Genomic DNA, 21,367 nt, shown 5'->3' with positions numbered 1-21,367 from the left:
GGCACTGCTGTTATGCCAAGATGGATATGCCAAGAGGTCATATTAGATTACATATTAGATAATTTTTCATTACCAGGTAAGAGAAATGCTATTTTATCATAAGATTTATAACTGATTTTTGTCTTTTTTTTTCTTAGACTTGCAGATTTGTCAAAATACACAAAGAAGATGCAACACAAAACAGGTTCTGAGTTTACAGAATCACCTGGTTTGCATCATTCTTTTCCACATGATGAGCAAAGCTTACTATCAAATAAGACAACGTAAAAGAGCTGCAAAGTGTCAGCAGAAAACAAACAATAGCTGGTTTATATAATCCAAATCACTGCAACAGCTAAGCTCCTGAAACAAAGAACACCTACATGAAAATAAAAACGTGACATTTCAAATTGCCCAGATTTGTCTTCTCCTTCAAAGAAACCTTTTTTTTTTACTGTGTTCTGGCAAATTTTGAGAGTCTAAGAATTGAAGAAAAAAAAACTAGAAACAGCATGTGCACACAAACCACAAAGCTAACAAGAGAGGAGAACACATTAAAAAATCCCTAAAGAATGGAAACTGGTAAACTTAAGTGCCCCCCCTAAAACAGGATAGATACAACGTGACCTGTCATGATAAACCTATTCCTGCTCCCCAGAATGACTGCAACTCCTATTACCTTCTTGTTGAAAAGGGAAATTCAGATTTTCATTATCGTGATCTAGGACGTTATCCAGGAGTCTCCCCTATTTATTTTGGTGATAAAGCTCATCCTCAAGAGGTTTGACAACTATCTGATGATACTCAACACCACAACCATTAAAATCAAAGTCATGATGCAGCAGGAATAAAAATAGGCATAGTTCTGTATTATTTTTTTACTTTAATTCATTTCTCTTTTAACAATAAACCTGGAGTTGTGACAGAATTTATAAGAGGCCCTACTTTTAATTCCTATAATTACTTCAATTTTCATAAAATATTGGTGTATTGGTTTATTTTGCCTCTGTTCCTTTGAATCTTTTATAACAAAGCTAAACCAAGAAACCGGGACTGTTCTAGTGGGTGAAACAACTGGAACTGAAACCCACTGAAACAATAAATAGCTTTCCATCACTGCAATCTCTCCTACAGATACAGCAAGAATACCTCACTTCAGGCTAGTTCTTTAGTGCAATCCAAAACTAGTTTGTTCAGAGTTTTGAAAAAATCCTGACTTTTTCCTGCAGTTCATTATTAAAGATACATGAGGTTGAAATATGCTGCTTAGAATATTTTAAATGACACTGTGATTAGAAAAACTCAATCTAATTTATTTAGAACAAATGATGCTTCCCTTCTAAAACTTATTTTGTATGTTATATTTTTCTTCATATACCTTGTAGCTTAAAATAATAAGATAGTAGGAAACTATTTTAAATGTCACTTTCTATGTTTTAATTAAATTTCCATTTCCATTTAAAACCAGCTTGATAGAAAACATAACTATGAACCTAACTATCTAGTAAGTAAGAAATGCCATTTCCTATTTTCAAAAGCAGAAGGAATAAGTATTAAAAATCTCAATACATTGTGGTAAATTATACAACTGCTTAATAACTTATACAGTCTACTGACTTTATTAGCAAAAAATAATACTAAAATTGACATACAGGCTTTATTTAGAGGATAATCAAGATATTGTTTAAAAACAATTTGAATTGTTTTTTCTGTATGAAATTAAATACAAATATGATACAATGAATAAATTTAATCTTTAAAACATGTTCTGCTACTTAGCAATTTAAATCAATCTGTGCCAAAGTGTGACTGCATTAAAATGCCTATGACTACATAAAATTGTCCTTATTTATTTCTTAATTTCTATGGACAAAGTCCAGCTGCTTTTCTCTGAATGGGTCAGACATAAAGAAAGGGAAAAATATGACAGAAAGATATATAAGTGAAATCACCATTGATGATCCTAGTGAAAAAACCAATGCCTTAAGAACAAAACAGACATTTTTCCTATGGAAACCACAGTAAAAGAAAAACAAATTTAAAATGTTCTTTGTACATATATATAACTTTGGAAAACTGCAACCACTTCTTCCATAAGTGCTGAAGATCCATGAATATTATCAGATCCACGTTCACTTGAAAATCTGTATCAGAAAAGAATGCTAAAAATAAACTGGGTGCTGGGGAGGGGATAAAAAAAACCTCTGAGAGAATGTGACAGATAAAGGGAAAATATTTGGGTAGCAAATAAAGACGATTCACCATTATTGCTACAGTAGAAAAGGGAAACAAGAGTGGTTTTAAGCCTACAGGAGGCATTTCCATTTAGTGGAGAATAATTAGGCTCCATTCTTTAAATTGGCTTCCTCAAGGGCCAGGACCACGTGAAGGAATAAAGCAAAAGCAACTATTAAGCCGTAAACTGTTAGGTTATGAGCTGGAAGAGCAGCTGGGTTTCTGAAGATAAGACCTCCTTAGTGAGTATTCAGAGACTGTTAACATGAATGATAGAATTAGAATTATGTAGCAAAAAGAGTATGTTAAAAATGTTTTTGGTAAACTCCATTTAAAATAACTTCCTCTCTTCCATTTTTCCAAGACTACTTTTGTTAATTATTACAAAAGGTTAAAATTTATAAAAATCAGCAATGTTGTCTTTGAATTTCAAATTTTACAGGCCATCTGTGTGATTTTTTTATTACCTTTTACCTTCCCCACCCAATAAAGGACACCTATGTAAAACATATTGGAACACATGTTTCTTCAAAGAAACAATTTTTTGAGGAACACAACAAAAAATTATTGTGTCTCCTTGCCACTGAAAGTTTTTAGGAATAACTGTAAACAGATCTGTAACTAGATGGATGGAGAAATTCCTGCCCAGTAAAGGGCTTATTTTCCCAAAATCAACTGCACAGTTAATTTTTATTTCAGTCAGATCATATTGATTTAAAATCAAACCAGCAAAATCAACAGCAGCCCACTTCTTTTTTTTTTTTAAAGTAACCACAGCAGATGAGAAGGATTGTTTACTAATGGCCACATTACAAAACATAAATTAATATTGTAGCCATATGCTAAAGACTGGAGTCTATCTCAAGCATAAAATGTATGCACACACTCTGGAGATAGGAAATTTCAGAGAGCACTCCCTCAGGAAAACATACACACAATATCCCTCCCTAAAATATCCATAAAATCCAATATTTTCTTTGGGTGACACAGATCTATACTTGTATTGACATAAATAGTTGCACTTTGCCAGCACAGATGTATCGAGTAATTCACCTCCATCACTCTTTGATCTCTAGAGCCCAACTTGCCAAAACCGAACTATTCAGAACTCGGCTGTTGCCATCAGCTCTTGAAAATGAAAACCAGTTTGGGAGTTAGTTAATTGTATGAGTTTGCCAAAGCAAGCAAAAACAGATGTATACATCAAGGGTACTACAGTGACTGTAATATTCTTTCTGAAAAGCAATACTAGCACCGTGAATTAACAAATAGTATTGAATAGTATCTTTTGGAAAAAGACATCAAATACCACGTCAGCTTTGTAGCTTGCACTGAATCCCATTATATTAACAGCACGTTTTTGAGCCCAAACATTTCACGAAACTTAGAAAACTGCGAATCCTTATTCCAAAGCAAGTCAATATTTTCCACTAAAAATATACAGCCTGTCATCACTAAGCCACAAATTTCTTAGACCTCATTAACTAATGTACAGGAAAAAAAAAAACAAATGAGAAACATCCTTAAGCTTCACAGTATCTTCTCTTATTCTTATGACTCCCTTCAAGCGGTAATGAAACAAAAGAAGTTAAGCTCAGTCCCAGGTACCATATTTTTATTTTATAGTTGCAGGAAGATGAAAGAAAAATACACCAAAAAAATCTAAGCAAAGTGAAAAACTTCTCCTGCTAATGTGTCACTCAAAATGCTATGTTTGAGCTGTTACTTCATTGCTGTTCTGCTTTTAGAAGAATCTAGCTCACATCCAGATGTGGCCACGTGTCACAAACATTTTCAGTAGAATCTTCCAATATTATTCCCAAGAGACAAGATGCTAACAGTAAAAGGTTTCACTGAATCGCCAGGAATTCCATTCCTGGAAAGGAACTGAATATCCAAATGGGAACTCAGATTTCAAACAGTGGTGAATATACACTCTTTGGTATAGAGTTATCCTAGGGTTTCCTAGTCTAAAAAGCACAAGGTGTTCAAAAGCACACTAGCTACAAAGCAAAATTTCAGGATTCAGCATGAACATGATCCTCCGCTGTCCATCATTTTGTCAGCTATCTCTAAGAAAATTAACTAAGGAATTAACCTCAGGAATTAACTCTGCCATTTCATGCTCACAGGTGAAGAACATACACTTCTAGGAAGTGCTGAAAACCAAAGTGTTTCAAGAGGAGACACACGTTGATGGTATTTGGGCACTCATGAGAAGCCCTGTTGGGGCTGAGGTGGGGAGGGAAGTCACGCTGTAGCAGGAATTACTGTCTCCTCCACATGTACATCATTGTGCATTCCATTGGCTCGCATCAAGACCATTTTTAATCAACTGTGCTCCGTGGCTGATGGATTAGCCCTGGCTTCAGAAACCCTAGGGACAAATGCTTTTTGAGAACTGAACATCCTATTGATGGGCAAAAGGATATTATAGTCATCATTTTCCCAGGCAACAGTAATTGGGATTTTAATTCTTTTACCCACAGCATCTTTACATGCAACCCCTGTATTTGAGGAAAATGGAATTTTAAAGATATGGGACTGCTACAGAGCTTCAATTAGAAATCCCATTCCAAACAAAATCAACTGTAGCATAAAGAGTTTCTTTAACATATGCCTTTGGAGAAGGTGGGGAAAGAAAAATTCTCCACAGCATCTGCAAAATCCTGAGGTGTGACCATTCTACTTGTCTACTTAGCAATACTGATGTGGTGGAATAGCTTTTGCCAAGTCATGTGTTTATAATGGTTAGGAATTTTTATATTATTATGCTAGTAAAATTGTTCAGTAGCCTGCATTTACACTGCGAAAAATGTGCCTGCTGAGGAATGATGTGATTCTTCTCTGTCTGAGTGTCAGCTGGTACTTTTTATTCTGAAAGACTGTGGTCTAAAAGCCCACAAATGGAAATGGGTTGAGGCTGTTGCTTACAGTTTCATCTTTTGCTTCCAGCTACATTTAAAGAGGCATTTTGTAAACTCTTGCTAAACAATTTCTGATCACTCTGTCAGAACTGTGGCTTCTGGACTCTATCAGAGTGGAAAAGGACAAATAAAAATGTACTCAATTGGGCAATTAAGAATTCAATGTGTAAGCAATGCCCATCCTCATATGTATCACACATATTCTAAAACACAGGTCGGAGAATTTGATGAAGTGTTTTTTGCACTGAACTAAATGCTACTTCTATGCCACATAATAATTTCCTGGAAAGAAAAAAAAAACCCAGCTCTAGTGTGAAAAGTGTAATTGGTCTGTTAGACCAAATATTTTCTATAGAAATAACTATTTTCAAATATTTACAAACCAATCAAGTCACCACCTCACCTTTCATAAACTAATGAGACCATCCCTATTAAATTCCTCAGAACAAAGGAGGTATTTGTTCACTCAGGACTTCTTATGTGTCTTTTATAAATCCTTTCCTGTTTACCTTAATTCCTTCTTACAGCTATAATGAATGCAATACACTCGTAATCATTTAGCTAGTGCTATACCCAAAGGGAAATCTCTGCCTATATTCTTTAATCAGTACTATCAGAATTATAGTCTAAGAACTACATTGGACTAATTAGCAAAAGCATCTCATTCATGTTCAATTTATTTTCTGTTGTGATTCTTAAATGCTTTGCAGATATAGTGATTTATTGAACACATATTTCTGCTGCATAAATATGACCTCTTTTTTTTGCTTGAAAGTCTAAAAAAATTCATGCTGTTCAACTGCAATAATTTACAAGGCAATCAAAAGAAGTCTCACACTTATTATTTATTACAAATAAATTTAAATTAGAAAGATTTGATAGTTTTCAAAAAATTATTGACATAGACAAAAAATACTGAATGAAGAGTGGTCAAATCACACCCTCCAAAGCAAAATGCCTACTGTGGATGGTGATTCCTATGACTTTGCAGATTAAATAATTTGTAATTTTAATCCACCAAAAACTGGATGTATTTTTTGGGCATGATCCTATTTTCAAGCCAAGCCTTCTATACTGTAAATGAAATCAGAATTCTAAGAGTATATAAATGATACCCTTAACAACAAACTTGCACTCTCAAGAAAAGCTATTATCAAACATGTTTGGCAAAATTTTGTCCTGTTCTAGCTGACTGATATGCTATTTACTAAATACATACTGCATTTAATTCTTAATTGATCATATCAAGCATTGGCCTTTCTATATGCAATAGACACTCACTATTGCTATCCCAGTTACTTTTTTTTTAATATATCCATTGATATCCATTGCAGAACAAAAAAATTAAAATGTCCTATTCTCAAAATATATTGCAGTTTTCCAAGATTTGTTAAAGATGAAAAATGATGGGAAATTCTCAGCTTTAAAATCAATCTAGGTGTAATTTAATGCTCAGGTGTAATTTATTGCTCTATTTCAAAATGTTAAATTTTTTGCAGCTTCTCTTTTATGTTATCAGAAGTGCTATAATTATTTTTATTACTGTGAACTGTGAAAACAGTACATAGCCTGCTCCCAGTCAAAACCCAGCAATTTTCTACTTCTGGAATTATGACACCCTATTTACATTCTATAACATCCCATTTACATCCCAACACTCCTAAATAATCACCCATTTTTTTTGGCCATCATTTTTATTTGTTTATTACAAGTAACATCAACTTTTGCTTTGTATTTGTAACTGTATTTACACTGCTTTTTACTGCTCTATTCTTCCTGCAATTTCAGGAATTGTGCATCAACAAATTTTCTGAGTATCAAAGAGGAATTGTTAAAGAACATTTAAGTTCACTTACATACATAGCATACACTACATAAGCATCAAACCACTGCACATGTAGAGTCTGTTAACTTATAGACATCATGTATCAAAGAAAATGAAGAAGTAGAGACATTTAGTGATTCTGGACCTTGGTTTCCACAGAGCTTCAAAACTTCAGTCCTAGACAGACCCACAACGTGCCTTGGATAGTTCTGCTACTCCTACCACTGAACACTTTATGATTTTTCAATGCTGCTGGAGAGCAATACAAAAACTGCAGTATCAGTCCAGTAAAGGTGCAGCCTGGGAGCTAAGTAAGTTGCTCAACCTAAAAAAGGAAGTCTGTAGCAGAACAACAACATGAGCTGAGCCTTTTCATGTCCTAGCTGTAAACAGGACACAGTCTCACCATATAGCAAGTAAGCCAAAACAGCAGGCAGCAGTCCAGCAGTGGGACAGGTTGAGATGGGACAGCAGAAGAGAACTGATCAAGGAAAGGTTAATTTCAGAAGTCCTGGACAGTCAGATTTTTTTAATAAAGCATTCACTTTATAATCACTACATGAGTGTAGTTATAATAATATTCACTTCTGCTACTTGCAAAGTAATTTTAGGTGACTGATGTTCTCCTTATGAATAATTATTAACCCTCAAAAATGAAAAGAAATATTTCTAAGGTTGCCATTTTAAAGTTATTTTATTGTTTCAGTTTGCCATTATTTTAGAGGGAAAAAAAAAATGCACAGCATCTGATACTTCAAGATGTTATTATGTGATGATGGCAAACAGAAGTACCTCTGCCTGAAAGAAAAAAAAAAAAAACAAACCTTTGTCCTCTGCCCAAAACTCTACTGAGGGACCAACCCCACAAGTCCACACAGAAATCAATGCGATGTCTGAATCTGACAACTGCCAGTCTGATGCCTGGTAAAGGCAAATTATTCTTTAGCTCTGGGCCCTAAGCAAACAAATGTAAGCCAAAAAATTACCTACTGAAAATACACCAAACATCACTATTCTGTCTTTTAAAACCCTAAGCCAAATAAAGGCACTTAGTGTTCCTGATTCCTTCATAAGGCCAAAAAAGAGAGGGAGTTACTCAAAATAGTTCCACTGAGTACAAAAGATTATTTATACTGCTTAGAAATCACACCATGAAAATCTGAAGAAAACAATACTTTTTTTTTCCCAAAATATGCCCTTTAATATTGAGAATAAATCACCTACCACCATTTTCTTCTCCATTATTATTGTTTGTCTCAGCCATTTCAGTGCCATCTAACTCAGATTCACATCCTAAATCCAATGTTCCATCAGTAGGGCATGTTGATTCTTCTTTCTACAGTTAAAAAATAAAAATAAAAATAAAATTAACAAGAAAAAAAATCAATCATGATCCTGCTGCATCTCCGAAAATAGATTACTGCAGTGTACTCTCATGCTTACATTTCAGAAAAACCAAGAATAAAATAAAATACGCCTGTGAGTTACTCTAGAGAGAGCCATAAAAAACAGACTTTCATGAAAAAACTTGCAAACTAAAAGCAAAAAAGCTGTTTTGTGAGGTCATAACATGCTCTTTTTAAAACCTAAAAAGTCACATAAAATGCAAGATCTTCCACTTTTTCTTCTTTTTTTTTTTTTTTTTAACAGAAACAGACTTGTGTGGCTGTTAAAAATCCTGGTTTTCCAGTTGAGTGTCTACAACACTGCAGCAAAACACAAATCCTTTAATGTTTCTTTTCTGCCTTTGCCTGTTTCCTGAATTCAAATAGCTGAAGCAACCTGGAGCTCACAAGCATGGGAGTGATTGTGAATTCCTGGAATTGTGCCAAGAATATCTCCCGATTTAAAGAAAAACAACAGCATTTGTTCTAGCAAATTAGGAAAGACAGCTCTGAAAACTATTAATTCAATTTCAAATATTCAAGTATTTCAGAATTTTTAGTTAGCAGGGGCTGACAAATTTATTTACTTTTATATTTTTATACCCTTACATCAAATACATCTGTCATAAATTACAAAAGATCCTTCGCCCCAGCCCAAAATTTTAGTTGACTACATTTACACTGCCAAGCAGATAATCTCACTTTCTTTTTTCTCATCTCTGCCTCACATTATTTCACTTCTATTGTGAAACTCCTTTAAGTTTGATCATGTACAACAAGAAAAAATTTCCACCCACAATAAACATCATGTTCATACCATAACAAAAAGGAATTTAAAAGGAATATAAATAGAATAAAGGCAAAATTCTATCACTATAATTATATTCCTTCTCAAAAGCAGTGATGCACCCTTTGAATTAAAAGCTGATTTACATTAGACTTGCAAATAATTTTTCACTATTCAAAAATGAAACATCAATACAATTACTTAATTAGAAAGTCAGTGATCCTCTTGAGCTCACTAGTCCTAAAACAAAGGCCTTACTGTGAACAACTCCCGTAAAGCAGCATTTTAACTAAGCTACGTGTTTTTTATACCATGTGCCAAATTCAAGAACATGTATATGCTTTCCAGGATAAAACATTCAATGTTTACTTTCATTATAAATCCTTTTAAAAGACATCTGAAAGCAGTTAGAAGGACTATCAGGTCATTTCCTCGCCAAAGAATCTAATCTGTTTACCTTTATATCTATTGAGACATTCATAAAATGGATTAATAGCTCTATGTACAATCCATATACGAAATTTAAACTTACTTTGAGAGCATAGAGTCCTGATTTCCCAGGGATTTTGAAGAATGTTCCATCACCTACACGAGTGTTAGTATGAAGCATTGCATTCAGGCAAGCTAATGGAGAGGTTCCACTGAAAAATAAAATTGTGCAGTCTAAGATTGAGTGCCTCTTGTAAAACTATTCCCTCGTTCTATTTTTTTAAAAACTCATGCTTGCCTGTTTTTTTTTTTTTTGTCATCCCCCCCCGCCTTTTTTTTAATTCTCTCAACCCTGAAAACATCTACATTACAATAACAGGCCAGTTCCAAACTTAATCATATGCATCTGTCCCCTAGGCTTGAGGCAAAAAGTCTGTGAATTATAATTACGTTTTTCTTCATACAGAAACCAGCTCCACATTCTGAAAGAACCAAAGTCCAAATATTTATGTGAAATTACTTCATAAATAACACCATGAAGCCTCATTTTTAAAATGTTACAGACAATGTGGCTGCTGCACATGAATGATCAAAACAGTACCAAGTTCAAGGGCAGCTGCATCCCATAGGATGAAAGGCAACAAAAGAATAATAAAGAGCCCAGAAAGAACACATTTAAAATTAAAAGTGATATATAGTAAAGCCTTCTTCTGGCTCAACATGGTCAGCATGCATTATTATACACAAATATAAGCACATTTGTGCCTTTTATGAAACATTATCTTTTCTAATTAGAATTGTTTTAGAGCTTATGAGACTGACATCCTCAAGGTAATAATTTCAATACCAATGTGGAATGCATGTTAAAGGACTATTTTAAAAGAAACACAACACACTTAGAAAGGAAATGAGCATTTGGACAGGGATATCTTTGTACTGTATACACGTTTACATCAGAAAAAGAAAGCAAATATTTCTACCCTAGCAAAATGTATACTATTCTGAAAAGTTGATCTAAAAAATGCTGGGGAAGATAGCAGTCATAACTTATTTTATTTTAATTTAAAAATTGAAGTATAAGATCTATAGATGTACTATCACATCTTTATCCCCATTTGCTGGCTACTGTACATGGTGTACTCAGGGACTGAGTCTGAAACTGTGCTTCTTCCCTGGGGTCCCCAGTCTGCACGCACGCTTATCTTTAGCCACGTAAATATATTCCACTTGGTTAAGTGGAACAATGCCTGTGCATTAAATTAAGTGTGTTGTGAAGTATTTCAGGATTAATTATATACTCAACTATAAACCAGGAACAGGGCTTCAAAGTTCATCAGAAATTATTCTTCCTTATTCTGTGGTATTATAACACCACATCCAATCTTGGTTGAAAATTGCAAGTCTGATTTTTTTTTTTTTTTTTTAATATGTGGAACTGAATTGAAATTGTTGTATTTCATATGGTTATGCTTTCTGTTGATTTCCATGGCTCTGTTACAACAAAATTCACCCTTACCGTACATATATCATTATTTTAATGGCAAGATCGATAGTGTGGTAATTGCTCTTCCGGTAAAAATTAAACTATAAAGTGCCCTCAGGCCAGGAAGTCCTGTCTATTATAATTTATTTATTGCAGGTCACCTAATGTATCATATTACTACATCTAAAATAAAAAATTGCAGGTAAAAATGCTGCTTGTTGATAAACACATCAGATATGCAATAGGTATTTATTTTATGGGTATTGTAAACATGATCACGCAATATGAAAATTCTGACACATTTTTGTGGTCTCTTTGCCTTCCCTGCAAATAAAACTAGCGGCACATTTGGTTTTCATATAATACTTTGACAAAATACAAACCAAAATATGTTGGAAATAAAATGATACTGCTAGCAGTGGGACAGAAGACATTAAGAGAGTTCATTGAGTTTAACGATTACTTCAACACTTTTGTAATATGTAGGATACTTCTCTTTACACATTTTCCTTACTGTATTAATGCTTGACAAGCAAGGAGACAAAGCATTTAATACAGCAGTTACGGTTGTGTAATTTCTTCCATATGTTAACATACATAACGTGAAGCAATTTCAACTCTCTCAGACTTGGATCTTTTTAGTGAAACATTATCACCGATTTAGGCTTTCTCTGCAAGACAGAAAGAAGTTGCTGACTCTGCAGCAGAAGAAAAACTTGGTATGTCAACAAGAAACAAAACTCTGTGTGCATGCATGCACGATTTGTATTCTCCTCCTTTTCTGATGGATATACGCTGGACTCCACACTTATTTTTAGATATCATTAGCCAATTGAAACGATACAGGATGAATAAACCCAAAATAGAGGATTTGGCAACATCTCATGATCACTACTGTGCTCACAGCAGATATCTTAATCTTCAAAGTCTAGACAACTGGCAAGTGGACAACAGAAACTACTCTCTGACTTAGAAAGAAACCCGTATCAGCTACTGAGCCAACAAGCACTTAACTGCTGCTATGCTTGTTTCTTACAGGTATCTGCAACTCCTAATGGCATGCAACCAAAGGGCCATATCCACCCTTCTTGAAAACTGGACTTGGGTATGTCCATAAGGAGCTCAAAACAAACCACACAGAACACACTTAAGCTGCAAATAAAAATAATCTGGGAACACTGAGGGGTGGGATTCATTTTGAGCTAACAGATCAAACAGAAGTTCCATGGTGTCCTTTGTCAGCTCTGCTTTGACCCATGTCAACCAATGACTTGCCTATTCTTCTGTCAGCACTGGCATCCTTAAAACACCATATAAAAATCCCAAATGTTACACACAACTGATGCTGGAAATGCTTGCAAAACATGCTATCACAACACACGGGACTGTGGTTCAGAAAGCCAGCAATCACACATCCCATGATGCAGACTCATGTCTGAATCATAGAGCACTTTCTGAGGGATCTATACCTACTTACTGCATGCTTCTAAATTCTCCTACAGCCTGAGGACATGTTCCTTCTGCTCAGAGCTCCTGGCATGTATTAATACAGCAGTCAAGGCCCAAGTATCTCTGAATATCAAAAATGGCACAGCTTGACCCCAGTTCTTAAAGCACTCCAAATCAGTTCAACTTTGATTCAGTTAAATGATATTGGATACAATAATATTCTACTTTGTAACTTGATATCTGTGAATTTTTAGAGCCATAATATATTTTAAATCGATATGCTGCAAGTTTTATTGCCATAGTCTGCACACAAGAAATAGGTTTACCATTTACAGTCTTCAGATGCAGAACTTTCACACTATTTATCATCATTTGGGTGAGTCTGCTTTAAACCACTGTGGTATTCTAGAAGCCAATTATATATAGTAGTTACAATCTGTAGCAGTAAGTCTTTAAGATTGGTATTTTTCTGCTTGTATGTTTATTTTATATACATATACATCTATACACATATACAAGCAGTATTGCCCCACACACACTTGCAAAAAGGTTTAAAAGATAAAAAGTTACTTACTTTCTGTAAGTGATGTTATGATGTTACAACAACCAGCAACATAGGAAAGAAAAGAAAACAAAACACTCATTAACCTTCCAACAAAAAGGTTGCTAATACAACTTCATCATTTATAAGACATCAGGTATTTCAATGTTTCATAAATTCTCTTTTCCAAAATCACAATACACTTCTAGTACTTCAAAATGAATGCATATTATCAAATAAAACTTTGCACCCCCAACTCCCCCAGCCAAAATTATCTCCCACATTTTGTGATTCTGGGCTCCCTCTACTGGTCACGCAGCTAGTGTTGCCTAAATCGAAATCCCAGACTTTCCACACACCAATCTCTGCTAAAACATGTAGGGGAAGTACAAGTTTCCGTTACTTCCTCCTCTGCCACCCTCCCCAAAACCCCATTAAAAATTTGTAAAAACACCAATAAAAAAACGTGACTTATTTTTATATTGTAAACTTCTCAAACACATGGTTCTGTCAGAAAAATCTTGAAAACTTCTGTGGTTATGCACATAATTCTAATAGTCTTTGCTAGACTGCTTGCCAAGAGACAAAAATTATGATCTTGGCAAAATAAAGATGTCTTAAATATGGAAAATAAATTGACTAAAGCTGCCTTGTCCAGGCAATATAGTGTGGCAGACAGTGAAAGTTCCCTGACACTTTGCAGACAGGCACCTTGGGTCCTGCAGCAGGCAGCAATTCTGCCACTCAGCCCCACTGTACGTGGTGTAACCCCCTCCTCTTCCTGACATGTCCCTAAATCTAATGATGACTGCTCTAAGAGGAGCACCTAGGTGTCATAAATTTGTTCAGTATTTATTTGTTTGAATCATCTGCTCTTTTTATACACATCCATAAATAGTCACAAGGGAGCAACAATTTTTACTCACTGCTAGAAACGAAGTAAAACCAAAAGGCTTGAGAACTAATTTCTAGGCATGAAGTCACAAAGAAAACAATATGTTCATAATGCATGTAAGTTACACCAATTTTGGAGTGACAACAGATAAAGAACATAAAACTTATCAGGAAAACCCACTTGGTGTGGTACAGTAAACAGAAAAGTAAAAGAAGTCATAATTGCAATTTTCCAGAAATATGTAAAAAGCTGTCGGAGTCAATGGAGATGAATGTTCTTCATGGCCACTGGAGGAAGAAAAAGAAATGGATAGCCTGAAAGTGTGAATGTAGTAGCTGATGTTTTAATCAACATCAAAACAGAGAAGTGAGGTTGAAAAATGACCTTTATCAGATCATCCACACACCAGTCCCGGCTGATACATAGACTGAAACCTGTCCCAATGTTTGTGTTGAATGATCTCTTGAGCATCCATCCAGCACTGTAACATGTGATTCTTTATCTCTTCAATAAATCTACATTTTGGTTAAGGCTGAGGTTAATCATGTGCCCTAAGTATACTTGGGCATATATACATATACAGCAGCTAGAAATGCTGTAGAATTGACTCAATGTCTTGACCTGCACAGTTTGCTGAAGCGTCCTGCACAGGATGCCTGGTGTGATGAGGCCCTTTGGCCTCCTCTTAAAAGCTCTCCCACAATCTTCAAGGAGCCATATAGTGTCAGCAAAATGTCCCAACCTGCCTCACAAGACTGTGGCTGTGACCTAGCTCAGGAGTGACACAGAAAACCACCAGGAACCTAAGCAGCTATACCAAGATGAGAAGATAGCTGTGCTATTTATCAAGGTAACAGGCCAACTGCTGCTGACCAGTCTAGAGCTGTTCTCCTCCCCCTGCCAGGCTTGATGGATGGAGCTGGCAGTGCTGCAGCAGCAGATAGTGCTGGGGCCAAGGCACATTCTACCAGCCTGGGCTCAGGAGGGACAACCATGAGACATCCAATGAATTGAAGGCTGAATAAAAGACACAGATATTTTATTATATTCAAATGCCACAGGATCCTTCCCTTGGCACAGAGGGAAGCAGAGAGCACAGGTAAACAGTGGAAAACAAACCTGTTGGTGAGTGCAAGATTTCCTGACAACCACCTACAATGTTCTCAGCAATAGAGAACGTCTCAAGTTAGTCTAAACAAACCAACCAGTTGTCCCTGGCTGGACATCACTTGCCCACAAAAGCTGCTTTATCACTCCCCTTCTCAGCGGGGGTGTGGAGAGAAATCATAAGGAAAGGCTCATGAGGTAAGGACAGGGAAATATCACTCAGCAATAATCACCAAGAGCAAAATGGACTTGACTTGGGGAAATAAGCATCAAGTTTATTACCAAGCAAAATCAAAGGAGGAAAATGAGAAATAAAATCAAACCTTAAAACACCTTCCTCCCCTCCTCCCTTCCCTACTTCTCAGGCTTAATTTCACTCATGGTTTCCTCTACCTCCTTCCCCAGCAGCAGAGGGGAATAGGAGTTGTGGTCATTTCACATTGTCTCTGCTGCTCATCCCTTTAGGGTGGGGACCCCTCACACTCTCCCCCTGCCCTGGGGTGGGTCCCTTTCACAAGGTGCAGTCTTTCAGGACCACAGTCTTCACCACAGGCTGCAGTGCAATCTCTGCTCCAGCATTTGGAGCACCTCCTTTCCCTCCTTCTTCACTGACCCTGGTGTCTGCACAGCTGTGGCTCTCACATATTCTCACTGCTCTCTGCAGCTGTAGTTGCTGTTGTGCAGGGTTTTTCCCCCCTCCTTAGCTCTGTCACCCCAGAGGCACCACCACCATGGCTGATGGGCTTGGCCCTGGGCAGCAGCAAGTAGGTTTTGGAGCCAGCTGGCATTGACTCCATTGGACATGAGGGAAGCTTCTCACAGAAGCCATCCCTGTAGCCCCCCACAATCAAAACCTGGCCTTGAAAACCCAAAAGACACAGGAAGACTGCAAGCAGTATATTTGCTTTCTCAGCCACTATTATATACAGACTATGTATTCCAGGTACAACTGCACTCGGCCATCCTTATTTCAGTGGCAAAAATTGTAAGACTAAACATGATAATCCAAACTAAACCAATTTCAATTACCAAACAGAAAATTTGATGTGAACAATCAATTAAAATCTTGGTTTTGATTTTTTCCATTTATTTTCCTACGGCAATGTTAATTTGTTCATTGCTTGAAATAATTAAAATACCCCAATCAGACAATAAATAGAGCTTTAATGTAATCTCACTTTTTATTTATTCAGAGACTACAAATGCATTCATCAATTATCTAACTTATTGTACAGAAATTAATCCATGTCGTATTTTTCAATGTTAAAACAGCAATGACACCATATTTACTAAATCTTTACAAGTGTACTTATTTCTGTCAAATAATTTCTGGAAAGAACCTCAATTTGATTAAGAGATTGACTTTTAAATGCTGAATGAAAATACACTAGATGTGCAGGATATAAAAGGAAAAAAGGAGAGACTTTCCAAAATATCATATTTCCAACATGATTTATTAAACAATAAAACCATCTCTTCGTATGTGGGTAGTAGGTAGCTAGGGAACCATCTACTATTTTTATATATACCGTCTAGTGAAACTCTAGAGCTGGAAGTTCTCAGCCTCTCACATAAAGTTCTTATTCATAAATTGGAGCAATAAAAAAAGCATTTTTCTTTTTGAGCTTCCAATTGGCTTTTTAATTTTAAAGGGACTACTAATGAGAACTACAGAGAATACTCAATATGAACAGTTGACGTGACTGTCAAAACTATTTATGTTCTGAAGTCTTAACCATTTAAATAATAAAGTCATAATAAATAAAGTCTTAAGCCTTAAGTTATTTGCTTAAGTTTTATAGGAACTGAAGTACATACAGGTTGAATACTATTTATATAGTCAGAATAAATCATACTTCAGGTTTATTCCTAAAATAAGCTCTCCCACTTGAATATTTAAATGTATTTTAGAGGATTAAAAGACAATTTATAAAATAAATACATTTTTAAAGTTTATTTTTAATCATTTTTATCCACATTAACCAAAATTAACACCAGTTTTGTTCTCATTTGGGCAGCACCCTGAAGAAAATTTTTACATCTCTGGTCCTACTTATGCTTCACACATGGTACCTGACTTTCAGCCTTTGAATATCACCAACAGGGCTGCTAATCTTGGGCAGAGCAAATAAGTCAGGCTATCAGGCAACAAGACAAAGTAGTATAGCTCATTTGTCTACAGTCTCACAGACTGCAAATAACTACAGTAAGATGCTAGAGAAAAATACCTATTCTCTTTTCTACTGACATTCTTCATCCTCAACTGTCATAGAGATTTCTTGTTTTTCTAAATCAGATGGAGATAGAGGCACGATTATTGATAGCATGATGGAAAAAACAAGGACCAGTACAGATATAACACATCTGTCATAGATACCCAATGCCTGTCTCACAATCTAGCAGCGCTTACCTATCAGTTTTCACTGAAGTTAACAAAAATACTGAACCCCAAATATCTAAACCAGAAAAACCGAGCAATGAACTTGAACCCTGACCTTTGCAGCCTTGAGGGAGTTACAAGCAGCTGGAATCACAGTTGACTAAAGTGATACATCACCAAGAAACTAAACATTATCAATATCCTTCCAGTACAAAATTATCTGAAGCAATAATGTATAAAAACTCAGCCTGGATCCTAAGTTCAAGCCGGGTATTATGAAAAGATTTTTGCATTCTCAGCAGGAAATCTCATTTCCAATCTCACCTAAATCTAGTTTTACATTTTGAATTAACCCAAACTTGAATCAGGGAAGGAGTCAGAAGTGAAGCTGCTTTCACAGAACAGTTTCCTCATTCTATTACCAAACTGCCTCTGAAGCATTAAACAACATTGGCTCAACTTGGAAGAGAGAGGTACAAATATTATTCAAGACTTCTATGAAGAATACACATAATTAAAAAATACTGGAGCTTATGCCACTACCCTTAGGACCTAGTTTTACTAATCCCAGGATCCTCTTGCAAGAAGCAATCTCCCTCTGGACCTTTTGCACACCTAGATACAGCCATTGTGTGCAGTGGTCACACGGCATTAACATGTACAATAAAGCACAAATGTAATAAACCTCTAGATATTCATCACCATGTCAAAACCTAGGTGGATGAGTGAATGAAAGTGCTAGCTGAAGGCAAACAGGACAGAAAGACAGGGTATGCTGGTAAGAAAATGTGGATTCTTTCTTTCAAGAGTTTGCCAGACTGGCTGCATTCACCCACAGTCAGTTGCAAGTGACTAATTGACCACACAGTCACAGATGTTTCTTGGAAAGCAAAGCTCTCATGCATGGCTACATGTAAGTTTTAATTCTAATTGCCTTTAAGGAGCTAAGAGTTTGACTCACTTTTGAAAATGATGGCATAGTCTTAGGCATTTTTTCACCTTTTAGCTGTATTGCAGCACTGCTGTATATCTGGTGTTTCCTTTTTTCCTTGGGGTAAAGATTACTGAAAACACATCTGATCTTGCCCTCTGCCCTGTGCAATGGCCTTTCATAGACATTTCAATCAGGTTTGGCATTTCCACCCTTACCTTTTGAGTGCTCTGTGGTCTGAGGCCAAGATAGATAAAGTTCTATACTATATAACACTGGTAATGAATCTTTTTGCTATCTAGAGCAAAATCTATTTTATCTCATGGTGCTGGCAGCCTGAGAAAACTTCTGATGGTGTCAAACCTGGTGACAATAGCCACAGTAATGTTTCAGAACAAAACAACAAATGGAGTTCATCCATGCTGAAAGTGGAGCTTTATTACCTCTCTTCTAAAACAATAAAATGAAAAGCCCCATGAACTAAAGTTCACTGCAGATCTCAGTACTCCTTAAGCCAGCCAGGCTTTTTCCCCTTTTTTTTAAACCATTTTCTGTCACAAGAAAAATTTTATTTATAAAAATTTCAGAACTGTGTAAAATTTAAGGGTTCCTGAACGGAATTTTATAGAGCTACTGTTATGTATTTTTCCCTGAAAATATTTGTAATGTATCTGAAAATAAGATGCTCTCAGTATAGCAGGTAAATTTGAGAAGAGAAAATAAAAAGCACCCAAACCCATTGTACATTATATACTACAGACTGAAAGATATTAAGAGTTTTCCTGAAATTCAAATGCCTCTAGGCATTAGTTTTGCTGATTACCCTTTGCCAGCCATGTTTCTGAGTAGATCTCCTTGAATACTTTGAATTTTCTATAAAGTATGTTTGAAACACCATGACACCTCTTAAAATGATATCCACATATGGCAACAAGCATTCCTCAAGCAGAAAGGAAATGAGAATACAAGTTTTATAGAGAAATGTTTACACTTCTCTGTGCTCCCTAACACCTGGGAAAACCCCAGGTTTTTCTTCTTTGTGAAGAAAAACCTCCAAGAAAGGATACATGTAAATGCATCTCTGAACTTTGAAATCCTTACTTCATTAAATGTAGTACAAATAATACAAGAAAAAAAGCAATGCTAACAAAAAAGGGCACTTTGAACGTGTTGTTGAAAGACACAGGCAAATATTAAAGAGTATCTCTTGAAATCATCCTGAAAGAAGTGTTTCCAATATAAAATCATCCCAAAAGAACAAGAAATCAGCATGTGTCACAGAGAGTCATGACAGCCAGGGTGTCCCCTGGACTGAAAACACCCTCCTCATTCAACACCACTTAAAAGAAACTATTTGATTTTTTTTTTTTTTTTTTTTTTTGTATGTAACAAATTCTTATACTGGCTAAATAACACAGTTCTCTCTAACAGCTACTTCCTATCCAAGAATGTACTTTTTTGTCCTTTTCTCTTTTAATAAAATATTTCCTTTTAACAGTTTTAACTGATTTCATTAAAATGCAGTAGTACATTTTTCATTTTTCACTCCAATATCAATAATCACCATGAAGGACAAAACTATAAATAAAGGAAAAAAAATTAATTCCTACCACATTAAAGGAATTCTGAAGTAGAGGTTAAAAAATGGCTTTCTTAAAGAAACCATGGTTTTATATATATGATGTCTTATTTTAGTATCAAATTTCACAGACCCTTGTGGGCTTTAAATACATATGCTTAGAAAAATGAAGTAATGACTGTGCTACAGTCAAAAATGTACTAAACCCAAGAAAAACATTGCCACAAAATGTGAAATGTATAAAATGAAAAAAAACCACCCCACTCTTCCAAATATTCTTGGCTTCAAGGTGGGTGAAGCTTACTCCTCTAGGAAAAAAAAAATGTTAAGGTGGAAAGTAAAGTGACTATGCTGAACAAGACATAGTCAATAATCACTGAATGCCTTTTGGCCTCTAAAACTTAATCACTCTACACAAGGGACCTGTATGAAATTATCCCAAATTCTCTTGTTTAATTTGGCTTTTTGATTGGCCAGTCTCCACAACTTTCCCTTTAGTGTTTTAACAATATCCTCTGTGTGCGTGCATGTGTTGTTGATATACAACTGGTTAGTCAAATGCAAAATAAAAAATACATTACAACCCACCCCACCCACGCCTTCTCCTTCCAAAAAAAAAAGTTACAGCTATTTTTAAGAACATTCATCTCCACCAAATTTCATGCCCTCATATAATTTACACTGCTAGGAACTTCCAGAAGTTATCTAGTCTAACCTTCTGCTTAAAGCAGGACCACTTGCATCTCAGCCTTGTCCACTCAAGTTTTGTGCAATCTCCAGGAATGGAGACTTCATCCTCCCTGGACCACCTTCCTCCTGTGCTTAACTGCTCTGACTGGGAAAGTATTTTTCTTAGTATCAAATCAGAATGCTTCTTGTTCCAATTTGTATCGGCTGCCTCTCATTCTTTGCTTCTCATGCTGTCACTATGCAACCTCCAGGAAAGTCTGGCTCTGTCTTCCCCACACACTCTCATCAGTGAGCAGCAGAGGGCCACAGGGTCCCCCTGAGCCTTCTCTTCTGCTCTGTGAACAAGCCCAGCTCTCAGCCTCTCCTCATTTACTGTATGCTCCAGCCTCCAGCCATCTTTGTGAACCTTCACTAGACTCTGATGTATCAATCTCTTTCCTGAAATAGCAGGTCCAAAATTGGACATGGTTCTCCAAATGCAGTCTCACAAGTGCTGAACAGAGGGGAAGGATCAGTTCACTTGGCCTGCTGGCCACAGTCCTGTTAACACAGCCCTACATGGGCTTGCCCTTCTTTGCTGCAAGGGCACATTAATGGACTAACAGCTGCCTTGTTAACCACCAGGACTCCCAGGTCATTTTCTGCAATGCTGGTTCTTGCCGTGTTAGCCTTCAGCCTTTACCACCACAGATTACCGTGTTCCAGGTGAAGGAGTTTGCTCTGTGTTGAATTTCACAAAGCTCCT

General features: G+C 36.1%; 1 protein-coding gene across 2 annotated transcripts in view; it reads right to left on the bottom strand.

Moving 5' to 3' along the window:
- Positions 1 to 21,367, bottom strand: part of ASXL3 (ASXL transcriptional regulator 3) — a 126,685-nt gene that overhangs the window by 60,384 nt on the left and 44,934 nt on the right. For both annotated transcript variants that reach the window (XM_030228230.2, XM_050970740.1), the window contains 2 exons: positions 9,671 to 9,779; positions 8,191 to 8,302 (listed from right to left, as the gene is read on the bottom strand). In XM_030228230.2, coding sequence (XP_030084090.2) covers positions 8,191 to 8,302; positions 9,671 to 9,779 — 221 coding nt within the window. The remainder of the gene's footprint in view (positions 1 to 8,190; positions 8,303 to 9,670; positions 9,780 to 21,367) is intronic.

The sequence above is a fragment of the Serinus canaria genome, chromosome 2 (assembly GCF_022539315.1).
Source record: "Serinus canaria isolate serCan28SL12 chromosome 2, serCan2020, whole genome shotgun sequence".
NCBI lineage: Eukaryota > Metazoa > Chordata > Aves > Passeriformes > Fringillidae > Serinus > Serinus canaria.
This window is presented reverse-complemented; position numbering and strand designations above follow the sequence as displayed.